This window comes from Loxodonta africana, chromosome 23 (genome assembly GCF_030014295.1).
Source record: "Loxodonta africana isolate mLoxAfr1 chromosome 23, mLoxAfr1.hap2, whole genome shotgun sequence".
In the NCBI taxonomy this organism is placed as follows: domain Eukaryota; kingdom Metazoa; phylum Chordata; class Mammalia; order Proboscidea; family Elephantidae; genus Loxodonta; species Loxodonta africana.
This window is the reverse complement of record NC_087364.1, coordinates 22487986-22511104: the sequence shown is the minus strand read 5'-3', so window position 1 is coordinate 22511104 and position 23119 is coordinate 22487986. Positions and strand designations below refer to the sequence as shown.

Here is a 23119-nt window from a genome sequence, read left to right as displayed (position 1 = left end):
AGAAGCCAGGCACCATCTGGCTCAAGAACTCATTGCTCATCTGAGGTTGCTTTGATCTCCTCTCCAGGCTTGTCTTCCACCACATCCTCATCTAGCCATCCTGTACATCTTAGAGATTTTCCCCATACCCCATGCTCATTCATACCTGAGACTCTGAGGGGGGGCTACACTAGGTGCTTCCTTCTGCACCCCTGTCACCAGCATCCATGATCATCATGCCAAATCCTATGGGTGCCCTACCTTGCAGGTCAGATGCTCTGTGGTCCAAGAATCCTTTTTTGACTCTCCCTTCTCCTTCTTCATTCCCTCTCCCATTAATAACTTGGCAGAGCACTGTTTGTACATATTCACGTCCCAGTCCCTGCTACCTCCATCCTTACTTCTGCAATAGACTCAGTTCCTGGAGATGAAAGACCACCTTCCCTTCCTTCCTGCCTGCCTGCCTTTCTTCCTTTCTTTTCTTCCCTTCCTCCCTCCCTCTCCCTTCTCCCTTGCTTCCTTCCTTCCTTTCTTTTTTCTTCCTTTCTCTCTTTTTTCTTTCTTCTTTTTTGAATCTCTAAATACCTGGTACTTATCACAGTGGCACCAGAATTTCTTTCCAATAAATGTCCATTGAGCAAATAAATGGGTGAAGTACACTGTGCTCCCTGAAATTTGAGTATAACACCAGTATGCAAAGTGGCAAAATTGTGCCTCAGCTAGCACCAACAGAAAACAGGACATCAGTTCACAAAGCTCACTGTGGTGTGACTCTCAGTCATCGCTAGTTTTATAAAAGGAACCAAAAAAAGAAAAACCGAACAAACTTGTTGCCATCAGGTCAATTTTGATTCATAGCAACCCTACAGGACAGAGTAGAACTGCCCCGTAGGGTTTCCAGGGAGCACCTGGTGGATTTGAACTGCTGACCTTTTGGTTAGCAGCCATAGCACTTAACCGTTATGCCACCAGGGTTTCCTTACAAAGGGAGGTAGTTGTTAATTTAGCAAGATTTGGTGGCTGATCAAATATTTATTATGCTGTTTTCAGCATTCAGTGTATTTATTTTATGCTGATTATGTAACAGTTAAAAATGGTCTTTTGTTTATTTTTTTTGCTTGGAGGGTGTCTGGAGAATTGTGAATCATGGACTCTCAGGTTTGGGCTTGACTGGAAATTAAATCATCATTCCATAGAACTGAAACACTCACACTGCGTGAATCAAAAGGGCCTGCTCTAATGGGTCATTGTTCTTTGTGTAGATTTTCACGGCATTGCCGCCCTTCACTCTGGGAATCTTCGAGAGGTCTTGTACTCAGGAGAGCATGCTCAGGTTTCCACAGCTCTACAAAATTACCCAGAATGCTGAAGGCTTCAACACCAAGGTAAATACAACTTCGCTGCAAATTGTCCCCTCAAGTAGGCATAAGCCCTGCCTTTGCTCTTTCGGCTCCAGTCATCTGCCTGGGAGAGGTCTGAAGCTTTAGAGAGAAAATTTGAAAAGCAGTAAGACCACAGCCCTCCCTGCTCGATAGAGCAAGCTCAGTGAACCAGAAATGCCAAATTGGGAAGGCGGCTTCCATGTTGTATGTGGTGTTTCTCTCAATTACAGTTTGTTGACATCTTTCCTCATCTGCCTCTGGGATTTACGTGGGCAGCCGCACCCATGGCCCACTTCCTGTAGGATCGACCATTAGGGAGCCCCCTCACACTTTCATAAAGCCCTGTGTCTAGCGGGACTAGGAATTAGCCCCTCCAGAGCCCTCCAGCCACAGCTGCTTGACTTTTCATCTAAAAGAAAAGGTTTATTTAGCCAGTGAGTAAAACTGGCTAGATACAAACACGGCAGTCAAGTCAGACATGGATATTTTTCTTCAGACTATAGAATCAGAGAAGATAAACCACCTAGACCAAAAAAAAAAAAAAAAAAGCCTAGGTAATCCTGAGAAGACCCAGAAAAAACTGGAATAGGTGTTAAATGGATTCCTTAGTCTTCATTGGCAAAGGGGTCTGTCCCCCAGCCTGCTGGTCACGACTAAGAGTGGAAGAGGGTTGAGGGCCACCAGCCAAAAGAGAAGGTGTCTGGCGGACAGACAGAGGACGCATGATATGAACACACCTGGCCTGGCCATGTGCCTGTATTAGGCTTTCGTGCAGGGGAGAATAAGAGAGGCTCAGATGCCCAGTTCAGTTAAAATCGCGTGAGCTGGTTGTGCTCCTGATTGCTTAAGTAGCTTGTGGGACCTTAGTAAGGATGATATGGGGATGTCCCTCCCCAGTCCTCAATAAGGAACAGTCTCTGAAGGCCTTGTTTTAGAGCCAGGTACTGGTTATAGTCTTTCTTCAGAGCCGCCTTATTCTTGGGAAGGTATAATAGCAGATCTGAGACTGGGAAAAAATGTAAGGGCTCCTTTTGATCCTACTACTGTCTTCCATCCGCAGTGAGACATGGGTAGCTCATTTGATCAGAACTTGTTTACTACAGTTCTGTCAATGGGAAAATATGGCCTGTTTGTTCTTTATTATTTGCATAGATAGAATCTGTTTCCTGCAGAGTTAGAAATCAAAGGCCATGCAGGTTGGTAAGTAGAAGTAGGCAAGGGACTCATATAAAAGATAGCAGAGCTGAGAATGCCCTGCAACTTATCTGCAGGCACCTTGAAGACATTTTTTGTAGAGCAGCCAGGGAAGGATAGGGAAGGATGAACACTGAACACTGGAAAAACCTCACTCTCTTATAATAATGTTTTTCACTATTTTCTGTTGTCCCTCCCATTACTTAGCATCAAACTATATGACAAACCCCAGAACAGCTTGTAAATTTTTGATTAAACTCAATCTAGCTTACTAGTTCTATCCACTCAGTGGTTTCAGACATGATTGAAATGCACTAACGAAACGCTAGTTTAGAATCCACTAAACCTGGTGTTCTTTTGTTTGACCTTTCAAGCACTAAAATAAAAAGAATTTTAAAACATGCGTGATCTTAATCAAAATGCTAGAAATTAAAGAAAAGGGAACTTGAGTAAAATGAAAGAGTAAGAATTTTGTGTAAGAATTTACGTGTAAAATGCTTTTAATGCTTTTAGAAAGTGCACAGGCTTAGCTCATTTTTCAAATGTGGACAAGGTGTGTGTTTGTCTATGTATATGTGTGTGTATATACAAAGTTCGGTCTTTGTACTGAAGCAGTGTTATCTGGAGATCGTCCAGCCATTTGTATGTAAAAAATGAGGAAATAGTTGGGGTTTTTTTTAACTCCAAGAATAATATACTCCTTCTGGGGCTGAGCAACACCCCACGAGCACCCTTCACAATGAGGCGTTTGTGGAGAGTTAGGCAGAGGTCAAGTGATGTGGGCAGCTCCTGACTCCCTTGGTTTGTTTTCCCGTAGGTTTTCTGGGGTCACTGCATCAACGCCTTGGTCCACTCCCTCATCCTCTTCTGGTTTCCCATGAAAGCGCTGGAGCATGGTAACGGCTTCATGATTTCAACTGTCAGCAAGTCCCTCTGGTCAGCTTTTCAGTCTCTCTGGTGCCAGCGTGTTCAGTTTTCTTTTTCCAATTCTGCAGAGCTAGAGATCCCAAGAACAAACTTGAGTGCAAAAACGTACCTAAAACCAAATGATAGCTAGTCCCCAGGTTATGGCTTTTAAGTTTCATCAGTTCTGGCCTTGAGATTCCATTTTCTTTACTATGGACTGGGTAGTTAAATACTAGGAATTCTAAGCTTAATTTTCAATAAATGTTTGAGTCAGGGATCCAGAGCACCATAAAATGTCAATGCCCCTTGTGCATGAGTCCGAAGTTTTCTGTTAATTATGTGCAGTTTCATTTTGCAAGTCTCACATGACTATATGCAGAATATCGCAAAGTTCTTAAGAGTTTAACCTGTACCTAGTTTTTTGAGCATCTTGTGTTCTGGAGATAGACTTTTCCAAGTTATAGCTTGAAGACTAATCCTCCAAATAGGACTTAGACTTTCTGTAGAGCCAGCAGAGGAGACTTGAGAAAGCTGGTGTGTTCTTTGTGTTTTTCGGCCCTTCTTACTAGATCCAAAACACTGCCTCTTAAAGAAATATATCTGTAGTCTCAGAAACTGAAAATGTATCACTAGAATGCTACTCTTTCATCCCATTCAAACAGTAATAATCCCCCTGGGAAAAATTACTCCAAATGTTGAGGAGACAAGGCCTTTTATTGTTCAAAGAGCCAAAGAATATAATGTTTCCAAGCTTCTTTGTTTCTGTGTCAATGTGTTGAATGTTTCAAACAGAAATGATTCATTCTCACTGATATTCCTTAACCTATGAAATACTGAACATTAGAGAAAACGTGTGCACAGCCAGTAGGTGATACCAGATGACCTATTCTTTCAATTTCATCAGACCTCTTTTTCCTTCGAGGCTCCCTAAGTCAATCAGAAAATAAAATTCCTTGCCTCTAGCTCTATCCACAAAGAGGCATTCTGGGGGAATCATTTTCTTTTAACCCTAAAGCTTTCCTGGGACTCAACTTTACTCAGAGTAGAGTCTGTTTATTTCAAAATGGTTTTGCTAAGTAAGTTTTTTGCAAGTATGAGGGTATTGAATGTGACTTGGTTCTAGAAGCTATAACGTGTTGCTTATAGAAGGAGCCACCGTTATACTGGGATGAGCAGTGGTGGGAAACAAGATGCCCGATGAGCGTAACAGCAAGTGTCCTCTTGCACCTGACCTCAGCCTTTCATACTTAGGAAGAGAAAACGAATGGCTTGCACTGGATACAAGTAGTCTCTAGACCCCTTTCACTTCTTCTCCAAACGTTGTACTGCGTTCCTAACTCAGGATGTGCTTGCCTTTGGACTCTACCCAGAAGTTTTACAAGGTGGCCATCTACTTGCCTGCTACAAAAGGAACTAATGTGGCCCCATTTGACTCTACAGACAGTGGTTTTCTAATCCTGTTGTGATCACATGTTTTGAGTTTGTCACTTACAGTGTATGAAGGAATGCTATAATTTCCCTAAATCCCATTATGGAAATCCATTCACCCACCTAGTGTGGTATAAGTTTAAAAGGAGATGGACTCCCAACAGTCAACTCGGAGTTGACCCTGATTGATGGTGACCCCATGTGTGCAGGGTAAAACCGTACTCCATAGGCTTTTCAGTGGCTGATTTCTCAGAAGTAGATCACCAGCCCATTCTTCTAAGGTGCTTCTGGTGGACTCAAACCTCCAGCCTTCTGGTTAGCAGTGAGCATGTTGACCTTGCACTACCCAGAGGCTCCTCTGCCTTTATCAACTCCTCCACTTCCCACTAAATTTGGAAAGTTAACCAGCAGCCAGCCAATAGGATGATTTTTTTCAGTTTTTATTATAACAGTTATTATCATCAAATGTCATTATTTCATTATATTTATTAAACCTCCAGGGTAAGGGTTTTGTTCTAAAACAATAACCTGCTGAGTGAAATTGTTTAAGGGGAGGTAAATTGCAAATATTAATTATAATTGGCACAGAACAACAGAAGCCCATTGGTGTTCTTGTTCATTAGTTGACTTCCTCTAACTAGTTAAATGAATATTTAAAACAAAAATTATTATATTATTGCTCATTAACCTTATTTGTTCATGGAATATTTCTGGCCAAGACCCTGTGGTGGATTCTAAGGGTAATAAGTAAATGAACCAATGCAAGTCTTACCTTCAAAGAGTTTGCAGCCTGGGAAAAGAGATTAGATTTGTACATGAATACCTCTAATACAAGGTAGAAAACAACTGCCTCAAGTAAAATACAGGTAAAGTATTATCAGATTCCAGAGGGCTGAGAGATGCCTTTCACTTGGGATTAGAAATGGTTTCTTAGAGGAGGTAAATTGAAGCTTAGCCTTGAAGTCCAAGTGGGATTTAGATGTGTAAGAATGGAGGGTGGCGTATCAGTGGAGGGAAGAACCACACAGAGTGGAGAAATCAAGGGTAGGTGTGGAAAGCTAGAAGTTCAGCACTTGAAGAGTATAAGATGGGGAAAAGTTTGAAAAGGTGCGTGGAAGCTAAATTGTAGAGGGATTTGAAAGTGTGGTGAAGAAATCGGGATTTAATTGTTTAGGCACTGAAGAGTCAATATAGAATTTAGATCAAGGAGAGTGTTTTAAACAGCAATTTGGGAAAAAGAATCTACCTGTGTCTTACAAGGGGAATGGCGGAAGGAAAAACTGGATGCATGAATCCTAGTTAGGACACCATGTATTACAGGGGAGAGTTTAATGAGGGTGTAAACCCAGCAAATAGGAGAGAAGAGAACACATTTTGAAAGGAAAAATCATGGCGTATCTACCATGTGCCAGGCACTCTGGGGCACAATGGATATCAAAGTAAGCAAGATGGCAGTGTCTATCTTGGCCTCTTGGTGCTCACGTAAGATTGGAGTTGATCATCAGTAATGACATAAACAGGAGTGCAGTGGTTAAGCACTCAGTGGGAAGAGTGTTCTCCAGGGAAATGATATTTAAGTTCTTGAAGGATGAGTAGGGGATGGACAGGTAGGGAAAGTAGGAGTGGGGGGAGGTGGGGAAAAGCATTCCTGGTTGGCACAAAGCAAAGTGCACGTGCCCTGAGGAGCTAGAAAGAGGCCACATGCAGTAGCTCTCACTGGGACCTGGATGCTGGACTTGGACTGTTCTTTTCCACACTCCGGTGAGCATTTCAGGGTGGTGAGCATCCCTGGCCCCAGGACAGGAAATGTCCCTTCCCTCTTTCCCCATCACTGTGGCAACCATAAATCAAAGTAAGTCTCCGCCCATTTCCCTCTGGGGTCAGGTGTCCCATCCCCCATGGAGACAGCAGTGACACAGAAAAAGGGGAGAGAGGCTGGAAAGAAGGGCAAAGATGTTCCATGAGAGCCAGGCCATATTAGGGATTCAGGTTTTCATCTCCATGAAGGGTTTGAGGCAGTAGGGTTATGTGCTCAGATTTGTCTCTGAAGAAGGTCTCTCATACTACCCTGTGGGAGAACAGGGTCTAGCAAGACCTTAAGGTTTGTTTTGTTTGATTTTTTTGTGGGGAGGGGGGGATACACTGGTAGAAACGGAGAAAGAGTATAAGTTGGAGAGGACTAAGCTATAGCAAATGATCAGATGATGTGCTGTCGTATATGCTTATTTACTGTCCTAAATATAAACGAGCTCTCATTACATTCCTAATTACCATTTAGGAAGATGTAGCCACCCCATAGGAGTCCCTGGGTGGCAAAAATGATTAAGCACTCAGCTGTAACCAAAAGGTTAGTGGTTCAAACTCACCCAGAGGTGCCTAGGAAGGAAGACCTAGGAATCTGCTTTCAAAAGGTCACAGCCTTGAAAACCCTATGGAGCAGTTCTAGTCTGAGACACATGGGGTCGACATGAGTCGGAATCAACTCAACAGCAACTGGTTTTTTGGCTTATCTACTCCATGGCACCCCCAAAGAGGCATAGGAACACAGCACTGATTTGAGATAAAGTGGGGCACTTTAAAAGCATGGGGAACCCTGATCTAACAGAAGGACATCTTTGCCCGCACCCCCAAGTGCTGCCTAGAGCCATGTCTCAGACACCTGCCCACACGCATAGGTTCTGCTGGAAGCACTGGGTAGTTTGGCTTGACCCAGGGCTGAGGTCCCTAGAGTAAGCTACATTTCGTTTTTTGGTCCTATGTGAATTATGTCGCAAAGAGTGGTGAATTTTGCTAGGAAATTCTCATGATACATATCAGCACTGAACACTTGAGACAATATAATTGTCAGAAAGAAATGTTTTGGTAAAGGGGTGGGCACATTGTTCATTTCCTAGAATGCTTCCAAGAATGTTGCTTCGCTTATTTTTGCGTGGTTTTGGATAGAAGTTTCAAAGCACTTTTTTGCTGATGAAGTTTGTGATGATTCATTTCAGGTTTCAAAATAACTTTTTTCACTCGAGCAATCAGTGAATCAGATGTCTTCCAACCATCATAGCCTTTCACTTACTGCCGAGACCTGCCTGCAGCTCCCGTTCTTTGGTGTGAGAAGTGATTCTAGGCTGAACCAGGGCTGTCACCTATGCAGGGGCTGACATTGATCAAGAGCCTTGGTGCCAAGTTTCCCATTGGTGTATCCAGTCTGCATATTTGGGCATCGTTCCTTGCATTGCAATGTGGTAACTGGCAAAAGAACAGAAAATTTATTTTCATTTGAAAAGGGAAAGTGTTCAGAATTTTCTTTATGAAATTAAAGAGTGAGCAGACTGGATAGAGACTATACTAACCAACAGAGAAAGTTCTTAAGTTTTTTCTTCTTTCTCCACAGTCCACACCCTGAAAACCATCCCTATCCCCCCTTTTTTTTTTAATTTTTATTGTGCTTTAAGTGAAAGTTTACAAATCAAGTCAGTCTCTCACATAAAAACTTATATATACCTTGCCACATACTCCCAATTACTCTCCCACTAATTTTTTCTTTTTTTCAATGAGACAGCCCGCTCTCTCCCTCCACTCCCTCTTTTCGTGTCCGTTTCACCAGCTTCTAACCTCCTCGACCCTCTCATCTCCCCACCAGGCAGGAGATGCCAACATAGTCTCAAGTGTCCACCTGATCCAAGAAGCTCACTCCTCACCAGCATCCCTCTCCAGCACACTGTACAGTCCAATCTATGTCCGAAGAGTTGGCTTCGGGAATGGTTCCTGTCTTGGGCCAACAGAAGGTCTGGGGGCCATGACCACCAGGGTCCTTCCAGTCTCAGTCAGACCATTAAGTCTGGTCTTTTTATGAGAATTTGGCGTCTGCATCCCACTGGTCTCCTGCTCCCTCAGGGGTTCTCTGTTGTGTACCCTGTCAGGGCAGTCATTGGTTATAGCCAGGCACCATCTAGTTCTTCCGGTCTCAGGATGATGTAGTCGCTGGTTCATGTGGCCCTTTCTGTCTCTTGGGCTTGTAATTGCCTTGTGTCCTTGGTGTTCTTCATTCTGCTTTGATCCACATGGATTGAGACCCACTGATGCATCTTGGATGGCTGCTTGCTAGCATTTAAGACCCCAGACACCACTCTTCAAAGTGGGATGCAGAATGTTTTCTTAATAGATTTTATTATGCCAGTTGACTTAGATGTCCCCTTGAAACCATGGTCCCCAAACACCTGCCCCTGCTACACTGGCCTTTGAAGGATTTAGTTTATTCACGAAACTTCTTTGCTTTTCATTTAGTCCTCTTGTGCTGACCTCCCCTGTATTGTGTGTCTTTCCCTTCACCTGAAGTAGTTCTTATCTACTATCTAATTAGTGAATACCCCTCTCTCACCCTGCTCCCTCCCACCTCTCGTATCCACAAAAGAATGTTTTCTTCTCAGTTTAAAGTCTTTCTCAAGTTCTTATAATAGTGGTCTTATACAATATTTGTCCTTTTGCAACTGACTAATTTCACTCAGCATAATGCCTTCCAGGTTCCTCCATATTATGAAATGTTTCATGGATTCCTCACTGTTCTTTATCGATGCGTAGTATTCCGTTGTGTGAATATACCACAATTTATTTATCCATTCATCCGTTGATGGGCACCTTGGTTGATTCCATCTTTTTGCTCTTGTAAACAGTGCTGCAATAAACATGGGCGTGAATGTATCTGTTCGTGTAAAGGCTCTTATTTCTCTAGGATATGTTCCGAGGAATGGGATTGCTGGTTCGTATGGTAGCTCTATTTCTAGGTTTTTAAGGAAGCACCAAATCGATTTCCAAAGTGGTTGTACCATTTTACATTCCCACCAGCAGTGTAGAAGTGTTCCACTCGCTCCACAGCCTCTCCAACATTTATTATTTTGTGTTTTTTTGGATTAATGCCAGCCTTGTTGGCGTGAGATGAAATCTCACTATAGTTTAGATCAGCATTTCTCTAATGGCTGATGATCATGAACATTCCCTCATGTATCTGTTAGCTACCTGAATGTCTTCTTTAGTGAAGTGTCTATTCCTATCTTTTGCCCTTTTTTTAATTGGGTTATTTCCCTTTTTGTAGTTGAGTTTTTGCAGTATCATGTAGATTTTAGAGATCAGGTGCTGATCGGAAATGTCATAGCTAAAAACTTTTTCCCAGTCTGTAGGTAGTCTTTTTACTCTTTTGGTGAAGTCTTTGGATGAGCATAGGTGTTTGATTTTTAGGAGCTCCCAGTTATTTAGTTTTTCCTCTGCATCCTTACTAATGTTTTATATACTGTTTATGACATGTATTAGGGCTCCTAACACTGTCCCTATTTTTTCTTCCATGATCTTTATCGTTTTAGATTTTATATTTAGGTCTTTGATCCATTTTGAGTTAGTTTTTGTGCATGGAGTGAGGTATGGGTCTTGTTTCATTTTTTTGCAGATGGATATCCAGTTATGCCAGCACCATTTGTTAAAAAGACTGTCTTTTCCCCATTTAACTGTTTTGGGGCCTTTGTCAAGTATCAACTGCTCATATGTGGATGGATTTATGTCTGGATTCTCAATTCTGCCCCATTGGTCTATGTATCTGTTGTTGTACAAGTACCAGGCTGTTTTGAGCACTGTAGTGGTATAAAAAAAAAAAAAAATTGTAGTGGTATAATAGGTTCTAAAATCAGGTAGAGTGAGGCCTCCCACTTTGTTCTTTTTCAGTAATGCCTCCATATGAAGTTGTTGATTTGTTTCTCCATCTCATTAAAGAATGTCATTGGGATTTGGATCGGAATTGCGTTACATGTATAGATGGCTTTTCGTAGAATAGACATTTTTATAATGTTAAGTCTTCCTATCCATGAGCAAGGTATGTTTTTCCACTTATGTAAGTCTCTTTTGGTTTCTTGCAGAAGTGTACTGTAGTTTTCTTTGTATAAGTCTTTTACATCTCTAGTAAGATTTATTCCTAAGTATTTTATCTTCTTGGGGGCTACTGTAAATGGCATTGATTTGATGATTTCCTGTTCAATATTCTTTTTTGTTGGTGTAGAGGAATCCAACTGATTTTTGTATGTTTATCTTGTATTCTGCTACTCTGCTGAACTCTTCTATTAGTTTCAGTAGTTTTCTGGAGGATTCCTTAGGGTTTTCTGTGTAGAAGATCTTATCATCTGCAAAAACAGATACTTTTACTTCTTCCTTGCCGATCTGGATGCTCTTTATTTCTTTATCTAGCCTGATTGCTCTGGCTAGGACTTCCAGCACAATGTTGAATAAGAGCGGTAATAAAGGGCTTCCTTGTCTGGTTCCTGATCTCAGTGGGAATGCTTTCAGGCTCTCTCCGTTTAGGGTGATGTTGGCTGTTGGCTTTGTATAAATGCCCTTTGTTATGCTGAGGAATTTTCCTTGTACTCTTATTTTGCTGAGAGTTTTTATCATGAATGGGTGTTGAACTTTGTCAAATGCCTTTTCTGCATCAATTGATAAAATCATGTGATTCTTGTCTTTTGTTTTATTTATGTGGTGGATTCCATTAATTGTTTTTCTAATGTTGAACCATCCCTGCATACCTGAATCCCACTTGGTATGAATCCCACTTGGTCGTGGTGAATTATTTTTTTGATATGTGGTTGAATTCTATTGGCTAGAATTTTGTTGAGGATTTTTGCATCTACATTCATGAGGGATATAGGTCTATAATTTTCTTTTTTGTGATGTCTTCACCTGGTTTTGGTATCACGGACATGGTGGCTCTATAGAATGAGTTTGGGAGTGTTCTGTCCTTTTCTATGCTCTGAAATACCTTTAGTAGTAGTGGTGTTAACTCTTCTCTGAAAGTTTGGTAGAACTCTTCAGTGAAGCCGTCCGGACCAGGGCTTTTTTTTTTGTTGGGAGTTTTTCAATTACTTTTTCAATCTCTTCCTTTGTTATGGATCTATTTAGTTTTTCTACTTCTGTTTGTGTTAGTATAGGTAGGTAGTGTGTTTGTAGGAATTCATCCATTTCTTCTAGGTTTTCAAATTTGTTTAAGTACAATTTTTCATAGTAATCCGATTCTTTTAATTTCAATTGGGTCTGTTGTGATATCGGCCATCTCATTTCTCATTCAGTTTATTTGCTTCCTCTCCTGTTTTTCTTTTGTCAGTTTGGCCATTGGTTTCTCAATTTTCTTGATTTTTTCAAAAGACCAGCTTTTGGTCTTGTTAATTCTTTCAGTTCTTTTTCCCTTTTCTGTTTCCTTTAGTTCAGCTCTAATTTTGATTATTTGTTTTCTTCTTATGCCTGAGGGTTTCTTTTGTTGCTCTCTTTTTATTTGTTCAAGTTGTAGGGATAATTCTTTGATTTTGGCCCTTTTTTCTTTTTGGATGGGTGCGTTTATTGATGTAAATTGACCTCGGAGCAGCACTTTTGCTGTGTCCCAAAGGTTCCAGTAGGAAGTGTTTTCATTCTCATTGGATTCTCTGAATTTCTTTATTCCATCCTTAATGTCTTCTGTAATCCAGTCTTTTTTGAGCAGGGTATTGTTCAGTTTCCAAGTGTTTGATTTCTTTTCCCTGCTTTTCCTGTTATTGATTTCCACTTTTATGGCCTTATGGTCAGAGAAGATGCTTTGTAATATTTCAGTATTTTGGATCCTGCTAAGACTTGCTTTATGACCTTATATGTGGTCTACTCTAGAGAATGTTCCATGTGCACTAGAAAAAAAAGTATAGTTGGTTGCTCTTGGGTGGAGTGTTCTGTATATGTCTACGAGGTCAGGCTGGTTGATTGTGGCATTTAGATCTTCTTTGTCTTTGTTGAGCTTCTTTCTGCATGTTTTGTCCTTCACCGAAAGTGGTGCGTTGCAGTCTCCTACTATTATTGTAGAGCTTCTATCTCACTTTTCAGTGCCGATGGAGTTTGCTTTATGTATCTTTCAGCCCTCTCATTGGGCGCATATTTAATATGGTTATATCTTCTTGGTGTATTGTCCCTTTAATCATTATATAGTGTCCTTCCTTATCCTTTCTGATGGATTTAACTTTAAAGTCTATTTTGTCAGAAATTAATATTGCCACTCCTGCTCTTTTTCAATTGTTGTTTGCTTGATATATTTTTTTCCATCCTTTGAGTTTTAGTTGGTTTGTGTCTCTAAGTCTTAGGTGTGTCTCTTGTAGGCAGCATATAGATGGATCTTGTTTTTTAATCCATTCTGCCACTCTCTGTCTCTTTATTAGTACATTTTGTCCATTTACATTCAGGGTAATTATGGATAGGTATGAATTTAGTGCTATCATTTTGATGTCTTTTTTTGTCTGTTGTTGACAGTTTCTTTTTCCCACTTGATTTTATGTGCTGAGCAGATTATCTTTATATATTGTCCTTTCCTCATATTTGTTGTTGATTTTGTTTCTGCTGAGTCTCTATTTTTTTCTTGTATTTTGTTTTGATGAGTAGGATAGTTTGTCTCCTTGTGGTTACCTTATTATTTACCCCTGCTTTTCTAAATTTAAACCTAGCTTTTATTTCTTTGTATCGCCGTGTCTTCCTCTCCATGTGTAAGGTGTATGATTACATTTCTTAGTTCCTCTTTATTATTTTAATGTTGTCTTCTGTTGTGTAATACCATTGCTGTTACGCTGTTTTGAGCTTTTATATATATATATATATATATATATATATATATATATATATAATCTTGCTTTGTTTTTTTGGATTTCCCTGTCTGGTTTGTCTTCTGGTTGCTCTGCCCAGTGTTCTAGTCTTGGGTTGATACCTGATATTATTGATTTTCTAACCAAAGAACTCCCTTTAGTATTTCTTGTAGTTTTGGTTTGGTTTTTACAAATTCCCTCAACTGTGTTTATCTGGAAATGTCTTAATTTCACCTTCATATTTAAGAGACAGTTTTGATGGATATATGATTCTTGGCAGGCAATTTTTCTCCTTCAAATTTTTAAGTATGTCATCCCATTGCCTTCTTACCTGCATGGTTTCTGCCGAGTAGTCAGAGCTTATTCTTATTTGCACTTCTTTGTAGGTGACTTTTCGTTTATCCCTCTCTGCTCTTATAGTTCTCTCTTTATCTTTGGTTTTGGCAAGTTTGATTATAATATGTCTTGGTGACTTTCTTTTAAGATCTACCTTATGTGGAGTTCGATGAGCATCTTGGATAGATGTTTTCTCATCTTTCTTGATATAACAAATCTTCAACAATTCTCTCTGTATTTTCTGTTATCCCTCCCTGCTCTGGTACTCCAATCACTCGTAGGCTATTTCTCTTGATACAGTCCCACATGATTCTTACGGTTTCTTCATTTTTTTTTAATTCTTTTATCTGATTTTTCTTCAGATATATTAGTGCCAAGTGATTTATCTTCAAGTTCTGAAATTCTACTTGCTCAGTTTTGCTCCTCTGACTTTCTATTGAGTTGTCTAATTCTGTAATTTTATTGTTCATCTTCTGAATTTCTGATTTCTGTCTGTCTATGGATTTTTCCAGCTTATTAAACTTTTCAGTATGTTCCTGAATAATCTTTCTAATTTCTTCAGTTCCTTTATCTTTGTGTTCCTTGGCTTGTTCTGTGTATTGCCTCATTTCCTTCCTGATGTCTTGAAGGGTTCTGCATATTAAACTTTTGTGTTCTGGCTCTGGTAATTCCAGGAATGCACTTTCAAGTAGAAGATCTCTGGATTCTTTGTTTTGAGAGCCTGTTGAGGTGATCATGGCCTGTTTCTTTATGTGGCTTAATATTGACTGTTGTCTCCTAGCCAGCTACAAGTTATTAGTTTATGCTTGCTTACTGTGTCATAGCTTCTTGCTTTGTTTTGTTTTGGTATACCCCTATGGGTTGCTTGAGTGAGCTAGCTTGGTTATTTTTGCCTTTAGAGCTCCGATGTCTTGTCCCCAGATGGCTAGAGCTGTTATCAGGTGTATCAGTCTAGGAGTCCATTCAGTTTTCTTATATGAATTCAGCTCAGGTTTCCAGGTAGCTGATATTAAGTGTGTGGTACAGGCTCTGTCATACAGTCTTATAGGGACGGGGGTGATTGATGTATATACTGGTATCCGACTGCAGCAGGGGGTCACGCTCTGAACAAGGCAGGCAGCTGAGAACTGACCCCTGAGTGTCTCTGTGGGAAGCATGTCCCTGTTCCCTAGAGCATGCAGGTGGGTGGGTTCTGCAGAGGGACCATGGGCACCCAAAGTTTTTGCTTGTAAGGTCTGAGAGGTACCAGTTATCTTTCGACCCCTGCCACGGGTGGCTTGGTCACCTGAGTGGAGCTACCAGTCCTTAGGTTCCTGATGTGGGTAGGTGAGGACCTTGTTTAATAGGCAAAGCAATGTGAAATGTCAAATGCCCACTTCTCCACCACACAGCTGAAATGGTTGGAGTCTTCCAACAAGGGCCTATTCTCCCGGAATAGGCCCACACAGGTCTATGCAGAAGGGAAAGGTGCTCAAAGTCCACGGACGGTTTATGCCTAGACAGGAGGCGCTTCTGTCCTGAGCTCCCCTGGTTAGTCGAGCTAGCAAATTATCTTTTCACCCCAGTTGCAAATTTTTTCCTTCCCCAAGGCCAGGAGGATGGCACTAGGTGCTCAGCAGGCCCTATCTCAGGCCCAGGGAATTCAGCCACTGAAGCTGGCTTGGGGATAGGGGGACGCGGTAGAATATTCGCAAGTACTTAGCTTTTGCCGAGAGCGCCGTTCTTCTCAGGTTCCAGAGGTGTGAGTAGGCTGTGTGGGTGGCTTCTTCTCCCTGAGGAAACTGCGGCCGAACACTAGTACCAGTCTGCTGCCGCCACTCCTGCGGATGGTGCCTCAGAGCTCCTCTCAATTCAGGCCCAGTAACTTCTCTCCGCTTCTGAATGGTCTCTTCCTCCCCCGCCCCTCAGTTCGTTTTCTAAGCTTGCCTTTGAAGCTCAGGGCTCCCAGCTTGTCACAAATACACTCGTTTCACTTGTCTTTTCTGGTCTTTGTTGTAAAGAGAGCTCTCCTGAAGCGTCTATCTATTCTGCCATCTTGGCTCCACCTCTCCCCATCCCCTTTTTAAGAAGAAATTATACTGTGTAGATTCTATTAGTGCATGGGCAGTAAATAAGCAACAGGGTCTTTCAGCATTTGGGGAAAAGGCTAGTTTATACCTTTATATCAAAATAAATATTATTTATTAAAAAATATGTGCCACTATAAGATCAGACATATTTTATATACTGAAATAATTGTTCACATGTATAAAGTAAAACTGAGCCAACCCCTCTCTGCCTGTGGCATCTTTGCGTCATTTTAGTTTGAATTGTTTATGACCCTTAGTATGTTACTCTAAATTTGGTTGTTTTATAACATGTAAATTTTGATGACTTGCATTGTTTCACCTTAAGCTAAGTTTGGCAGGATTGCTAACGTTCTCTGAGATTGCAATTTCTTATGCTTAGTTATTTATTGGGTAAGATAGAGATGCTCTAGCTACCTTGTTTGAGAGGAAAACGAGCAATAAGAACAATGGCCATTTCCACTGTGACCTTGAGGAAGAGTCCCTGGATTGACAGACCTGGGCTCTAAACTCTGGTTTTTTGTTCCTCTTTCGGTGCCTCAGTTTCCCTATAGGAATATAACACTAATACCTGCCTTTCTCTCTGGCAAGACCATGGTAAAGATCAAAGAAAACTGTAAATTTAAAAAAGTTAGTAACACCAGTACAGTGTGGTGTCACTGATTATAGTCATATTAGTGGAATTTCAGCTTCATTCTTTCTTTAAAGGCCTGAAGTTTCTTCAAAAGCCATGCTAAATAAAATGAATGCTTGCCCAGGTCTTTGAGACCTCACCAAATGAGTGAATGAATGAATGAATAGGGCAATAAATGCTTATATTCTATATGCAAGGCTAACCCTGGATGCAGGAGATACAGCCATACACATGACAGGCAAAGTCCCCTGCCCTTAAGACTAACATCGAATGAAGGTAGGCCGTGAACAATAACAGATCCCAGAAGTGTCACAGAGGAGGAAGGTCAAGGTAAAATGGAATGGTTTCCAAGGAAAATGAATAGGGCTAGCCTCCCTGACAATGTGGAAACAGAGTTGAAAAATGAAGGTTTTTTTTTTTTTTGGCCAGATGCCATGGAGTCAACCCAACTCTTGGCAGCCCTATGTGTGTCAGAGTAGAACTGAGCTCCACAGGGTTCTCAATGGCTGATTTTTCAGAAGCAGGTCTCCAGGCCTTTCTTCCAAGGCACCTCTGGGTGGATTCAAGCCACCAATCTTTGGGTTAGCAGCAGAGTGCGTTACCCTTTGTAACAACCAAGGACTCCTTGAAAGATAAGTAGGAGTGAGTTATTAAAGAGTTTCCTTAGAAAAGGATTTCCAGATGAGGGAATAGCATGGGATTGCAAGTGAAAGAAGGCATATGTGGGTAGAGGATTGGGGTCAGGGGCAGAGTGTGAGGCACAGATTGCCTTGGGATGATGAGGATGGAGACCCAGAAAGAGGTCATATCTTTTCAGATCTTTGGGACAAGTGAACCTTTCAGATTATAAGTGTAATGGAAACCATGACATGCTTTAAGCAGGGAGCCATATGACCTGATGTATTCTAATATAACCATACTGGCAAGAATGACTGTCGGTGTCTAGTTGGTTGGCTGTTGCATAGTCTAGCATAGTGGCAACAGCGCTGGAGAGAATGGAATGGATTAAAGAGAAGTTTTGTTGTTGTTAGGTGCCGTCGAGTTGATTCTGACTCATAGCAACCCCATGCACAACAGAACGAAACACTGCCTGGTCCCGAGCAATCCTTACAATCGTTGTTATGCTTGAGTTCATTGTTGCAGCCGCTGTGTCAATCCACCTCGTTGAGGGTCTTCCTTCTTTCTGCTGACCCTGTACTCTGCCAAGCATGATGTCCTTCTCCAGGGACTGATCCCTCCTGACAACGTGTCCAAAGTATGTAAGATGCAGTATCGCCATCCTTGCTTCTAAGGATCATTCTCGTTGTACTTCTTCTAAGACAGAATTGTTCATTCTTTTGGCAGTCCATGGTATATTCAATATTCTTCGGCAACACCATGATTCAAAGGCGTCAATTTCTTCTTTGGTCTTCCTTATTCATTGTCCAGCTTTCACATGTATATAATGCGATTGAAAATACCATGGCTTGGGTAAGGCACACCTTAGTGTTCAAGGTGACATCTTTGCCCTTCAACGCTTTAAAGAGGTCCTTTGCAGCAAATTTACCCAATGCAATGCGTTTTTTGATTTCTTGACTGCTACTTCCATGGCGGTTGATTGTGGATCCAAGTAAAATGAACTCCTTGACAACTTCAATCTTTTCTCCGTTTATTTTGATGTTACTCATTGTTCCAGTTGTGAGGATTTTTGTTTTCTTTAGGTTGAGGTGTAATCCATACTGAAGGCTGTGGTCTTTGATCTTCATTAGTGTTTCAAGTCCTCTTCACTTTCAGCAAGCAAGGCTGTGTCATCTGCATAACGCAGGTTGTTAATGAGTCTTCTTCCAATCCTGATACCCCGTTCTTCTTCATATAGTCCAGCTTCATGTATTATTTGTGCAGCATACAGATTGAATAGGTATGGTAAAAGAATACAACCCTGACGCACACCTTTCCTGATTTTAAACCAATCAGTATCCCCTTGTTCTGTCAAACAACGGCCTCTTGATCTATGTAAAGGTTCTTCATGAGCACAATTAAGTGTTCTGGAATTCCCATTCTTCGCAATGTTATCCATAATTTGTTATGCTCCACGCAGTCAAATGCCTTTGCATAGTCAATAAAACACAGGTAAACATCCTTCTGGTATTCTTTGCTTTCAGCCAGGATCCATCTGACATCAGCAATGATATCCCTGTTTGCATGTCCTCTTCTGAAACTGGCCTGAATTTCTGGCTGTTCCCTGTTGATGTACTGCTGCAGCCATTTTTGAATGATCTTCAGCAAAATTTTGCTTGTGTGTGATATTAATGATATTGTTCTATAATTTCCACATTCATTTGGATCACCTTTCTTGGGAATAGGCATAAATATGGATCTCTTCCAGTCAGTTGGCCAGGAAGCTGTCTTCCATATTTCTTGGCATAGACGAGTGAGCACCTCCAGTGCTGCATCCGTTTGTTGAAACATCTCAATTGATATTCCATCAATTCCTGGAGGCTTGTTTTTCACCAATGCCTTCAGAGCAGCTTGGGCTTCTCTCTTCATCACCATCGGTTCCTGATCATATGCTACCTCTTGAAATGTTTGAACATTGACTAATTCTTTTTGGTATAATAACTCTGTATATTCCTTCCATCTTCTTCTGATGCTTCCTGTGTCGTTTGATATTTTCCCCATAGAATCCTTCACTATTGCAACTCGACTCTTGAATTTTTCCTTCAGTTCTTTCAGCTGGAGAAATGCTGAGAGTGTTCTTTCCTTTTGGTTTTCTATCTCCAGCTCTTTGCACATGTCATTATAATACTTTGTCTTCTCAAGATACCCTTTGAAATCTTCTGTTCAGTTCTTTTACTTCATCAATTCTTCCTTTTGCTTTTGCTGCTTGACGTTCAAGAGCAGGTTTCAGAGTCTCCTCTGACATCCCTTTTGGTCTTTTCTTTCTTTCCTGTCTTTTCAATGACTTCTTGCTTTCTTCATGTATGATGTTCTTGATGTCATTCCACAACTCGTCTGGTCTTTGATCACTAGTGTTCAGTGCGTCAAATCTATTCTTCCGATGGTCTCAAAATTCAGGTGGGATATACTCAAGGTCATATTTTGGCTCTCGTGGACTTGTGATTTTCTTCAGTTTCAGCTTGAACTTGCATATGAGCAATTGATGGTCTGTTCTGCAGTCAGCCCCTGGCCTTGTTCTGACTGATACTATTGAGCTTTTCCAGCGTCTCTTTCCACAGATGTAGTCAATTTGATTTCTGTGTGTTCCATCTGGCAACGTCCATGTGTATAGTTGCCGTTTATGTGGGTGAAAGAAGGTATTTGCAATGAAGAAGTCATTGGTCTTGCAAAATTCTGTCATTCGATCTCTGGCATTGTTTCTATCACCAAGGCCATATTTTCCAACTACTGATCCTTCTTGTTTCCAACTTTCCTATTCCAATCGCCAGTAATTGTCAATGCATCTTGATTGCATGTTCGATCAATTTCAGACTGAAGCAGCTGATAAAAATATTCTGTTTTTTCATCTTTGGCCCTAGTGGTTGGTGTGTAAATTTGAATAACAGTCATATTAACTGGCCTTCCTTGTAAGCGTACAGATATTATCCTATCACTGACAGCATTGTACTTCAGGATAGATCTTGAAATATTCTTTTTTACGATGTATACAACACTGCCCCTCTTCAAGTTGTCATTCTCAGCATAGTAGACTATATGATTGGCCAATTCAAAATGGCCTATACCAGTCCATTTCAGCTCACTAATGCCTAGGATATCGATGTTTATGCGTTCCATTTCATTTTTCACGATTTCCAATTTTCCTAGATTCATACTTTGAACATTCCAGGTTCCAATTATTAGTGGATGTTTGCAGCTGTTTCTTCTCATTTTGAGTCGTGCCACATAAGCAAATGAAGGTCCCAAAAGCTCTACTCCACCCACATCATTAAGGTCGACTCTACTTTGAGGAGGCAGCTCTTCCCCAGTCATCTTTTGAGTGCCTTCCAACCTGGGGGGCTCATCTTCCAGCACTATATCAGACAGTGTTCCGCTGCTATTCATAGAGTTTTCACTGGCTAATGCTTTTCAGAAGTAGACTGCCGGGTCCTTCTTCCTAGTCTGTCTTAGTCTGGAAGCTCAGCTGAAACCTGTCCTCCACGTGTGACCCTGTTGGTATCTGAATACCTGTGGCATAGCTTCCAGCATCACAGAACACGCAAGCTCTCACAGTACGACAAACTGACAGACATGTGGGGGAAAGAGCTATTTAAGAAATGCAATTCCAAGGGTCCAGTACTGCTTTAATTAATACTTCCCTAACTCTATCTGATTGTACCGTGTCCTAAACCTGTCAGGAAAATGTGCTACTGTAGTCAGAAAGACCAGCAAAATGCTATAGTTTAAAGTAAGGCTATATGAAACAATATGCTGACATCTTGCTTCCATTTAAAAATCACTGACATTCCTGTTATGGTTTTAAAAGTTCTAAACTAAAGGGAAAAGATCCAGAGACCATTGTTAAATGCTCTGGGGAGAAAGAGGGGGGTGATATTAACTGAATGTGGCCTCTGTCATTTGGGAAACCTGCTAGGAGGACAGAGTGTGGCTGAAGTTCATAAAATCCTAAAGCAAATGGAATTTGCTCACTAAAAACTAGAAAGGCAGGACACTCTGCACGCATTTTACATTTAAACAAATGAAACTATCATTTATAAACCTAAGTAACTAGTTACTAACTCAATCATCGTAATAAGCAAATTCAAGTTTTTCTTTTTTCTGCTTTGGTTTATTTTAAACAAAGTAAAGAACTGCTAAGATAAATCTTCACCTTTAGAGTTTACTTTTCTGTATGATAGCCATGTTCTGTCTCACACATTCTGTACCACTTTAGGAAGCAGAATTGGGCTGGAAGGGTTATTATTTTCATTCAGTTAAATATGTCTGTGCTTCAATGTCTCTGAATAAGTTCTGTATCATACATGAGGAGTCCCTGGGTGATACAAGCAATTAAGCCCTGGACTACTAATCATAAAGGTTATTGGTTCGAGTCCACTCAGAGGTGCCTCAGAAAAAAGGCCTGGTGATCTACTTCCAAAAACTCAGCCAATGAAAACCCTTTGGAACACAGTTCTACTCTGTCACACATGGGGTGGCCATGAGTCGGAATGGACTCCATAGCTACTTGTTGTTTTTTTTTTTTTAATTGCGTATATTTCAGAAAGTTAAGATTGGCGTAATACCATAAGAAGCATGAGCCAGGGTTCCCGGATTTCACCATTTATAACTTTAGCCAGAAGTTGGATCAAGATTTATTAGCCAGGGAAGGAAAAGCTTAAGCAATAAAAGGTTTATTTCTCACTCATGTCACCACGAGTGGAAGAATGCATTGTCATGGGGCCCCATTTAGTGACTGGTCCATGAGTTCATCCTAAGCCTTGACAACTGGGGGGATGATGGGGCAGGGGGAGAGCATAAGGAGAAGGGAACCTGATCTGAACTGTTTTGACAGGAAGGAAAACATTTTTCATCACTCTTGCCCAAGTCTGTTTGGCAAGAATGAGTCAACGGGACCTGTGGGGTAAAGGGCCTAGTTTTTCCCCAAATAAATTGACCTTTGTCCTTGGCTCTGGAGAAATAGCCCTTGGAGTAACTGGGGCTATTTGGTCTGGGACTTCCAGGCCACACCTAAAGATTTGTGCTGGAGTGTGGGGGACTGGCTAGACCAGAAAAGTCTCACCTGGGAGGCCGATAACAACTAGCCTCAGAAGACATGATTTAGCCTATCATGCAGGACTGGTCAATAAAAGTTCGGAACCTAAGGCTCTGTGAGCTTCCTGGTTGGCAAGAACATTTGCTCTGGGAGGGTAGTGTATCCCTGGGGACATGGAAGCTCCACATTGGGAACTCTCCCAGACCTCATCATATGCATGTCATTTGTATCATTTTGGCTGTAATAAATCTGAAGTTGTAAGTATGGTATACTCTTCGTGAATCCTGTGAGTTGTTCCAGTGAATTTCGAACCCAAAGGAGCAGTAGAAGCCAGCAGATCAGAAAGTAAGGGCATTGTGTGGACCCCCAAGCTTGCAGCGGGCATCCTGAAGAGGTAGTAGGAAACCAGCCCCAAAGTGGTGACCAGCAGATCAGAAGATTGGGGTGCCATGTGGACCCCCCAAAGCTTATTGCCTATTTGGCAGTCTGAAGGATGATATCCTTTTAACTTTTGAGCTCTGACCTAGCTCTGGCTGGCTAGGGTCAGAGGAGGCAGCTGGTAAGGAGGTTGGAGATGCAGGAATGTGAAGACTGGATCAGTCTCCATGTTATGGGGACTGGATTCATGCTGGTCCTTCCACAGGTCCCTATCTAGGTACAAGGAGATGGGAAGTGTCATTTAGCCACGTTTTCAGGAATAAGAAATAGGTTTGTAGCCACACTAGGTGACCGTTTGACATTGACAATCAAGTTTACTTTGCATCATTTTACTTCTTAATTTTAGTAAACAAAAATGCAAAAAGAGGATTGAAGTTTGAGTTTCCTGTTCTTAACTTTATCTAGCAGAAATATCAGTAGAGAGGAAGAAAATTCAGCAGAAAGCTTACATA

General features: G+C 41.2%; 1 protein-coding gene across 1 annotated transcript in view; it reads left to right on the top strand.

Annotated features, from left to right (window-relative positions):
• The window catches only part of ATP8A2 (ATPase phospholipid transporting 8A2), a 697351-nt gene that overhangs the window by 485806 nt on the left and 188426 nt on the right, over positions 1–23119 (top strand). The window contains exons 28-29 of the mRNA XM_064275334.1: positions 1242–1364; positions 3373–3451. Of these exons, the coding sequence (XP_064131404.1) occupies positions 1242–1364; positions 3373–3451 (202 nt within the window). The remainder of the gene's footprint in view (positions 1–1241; positions 1365–3372; positions 3452–23119) is intronic.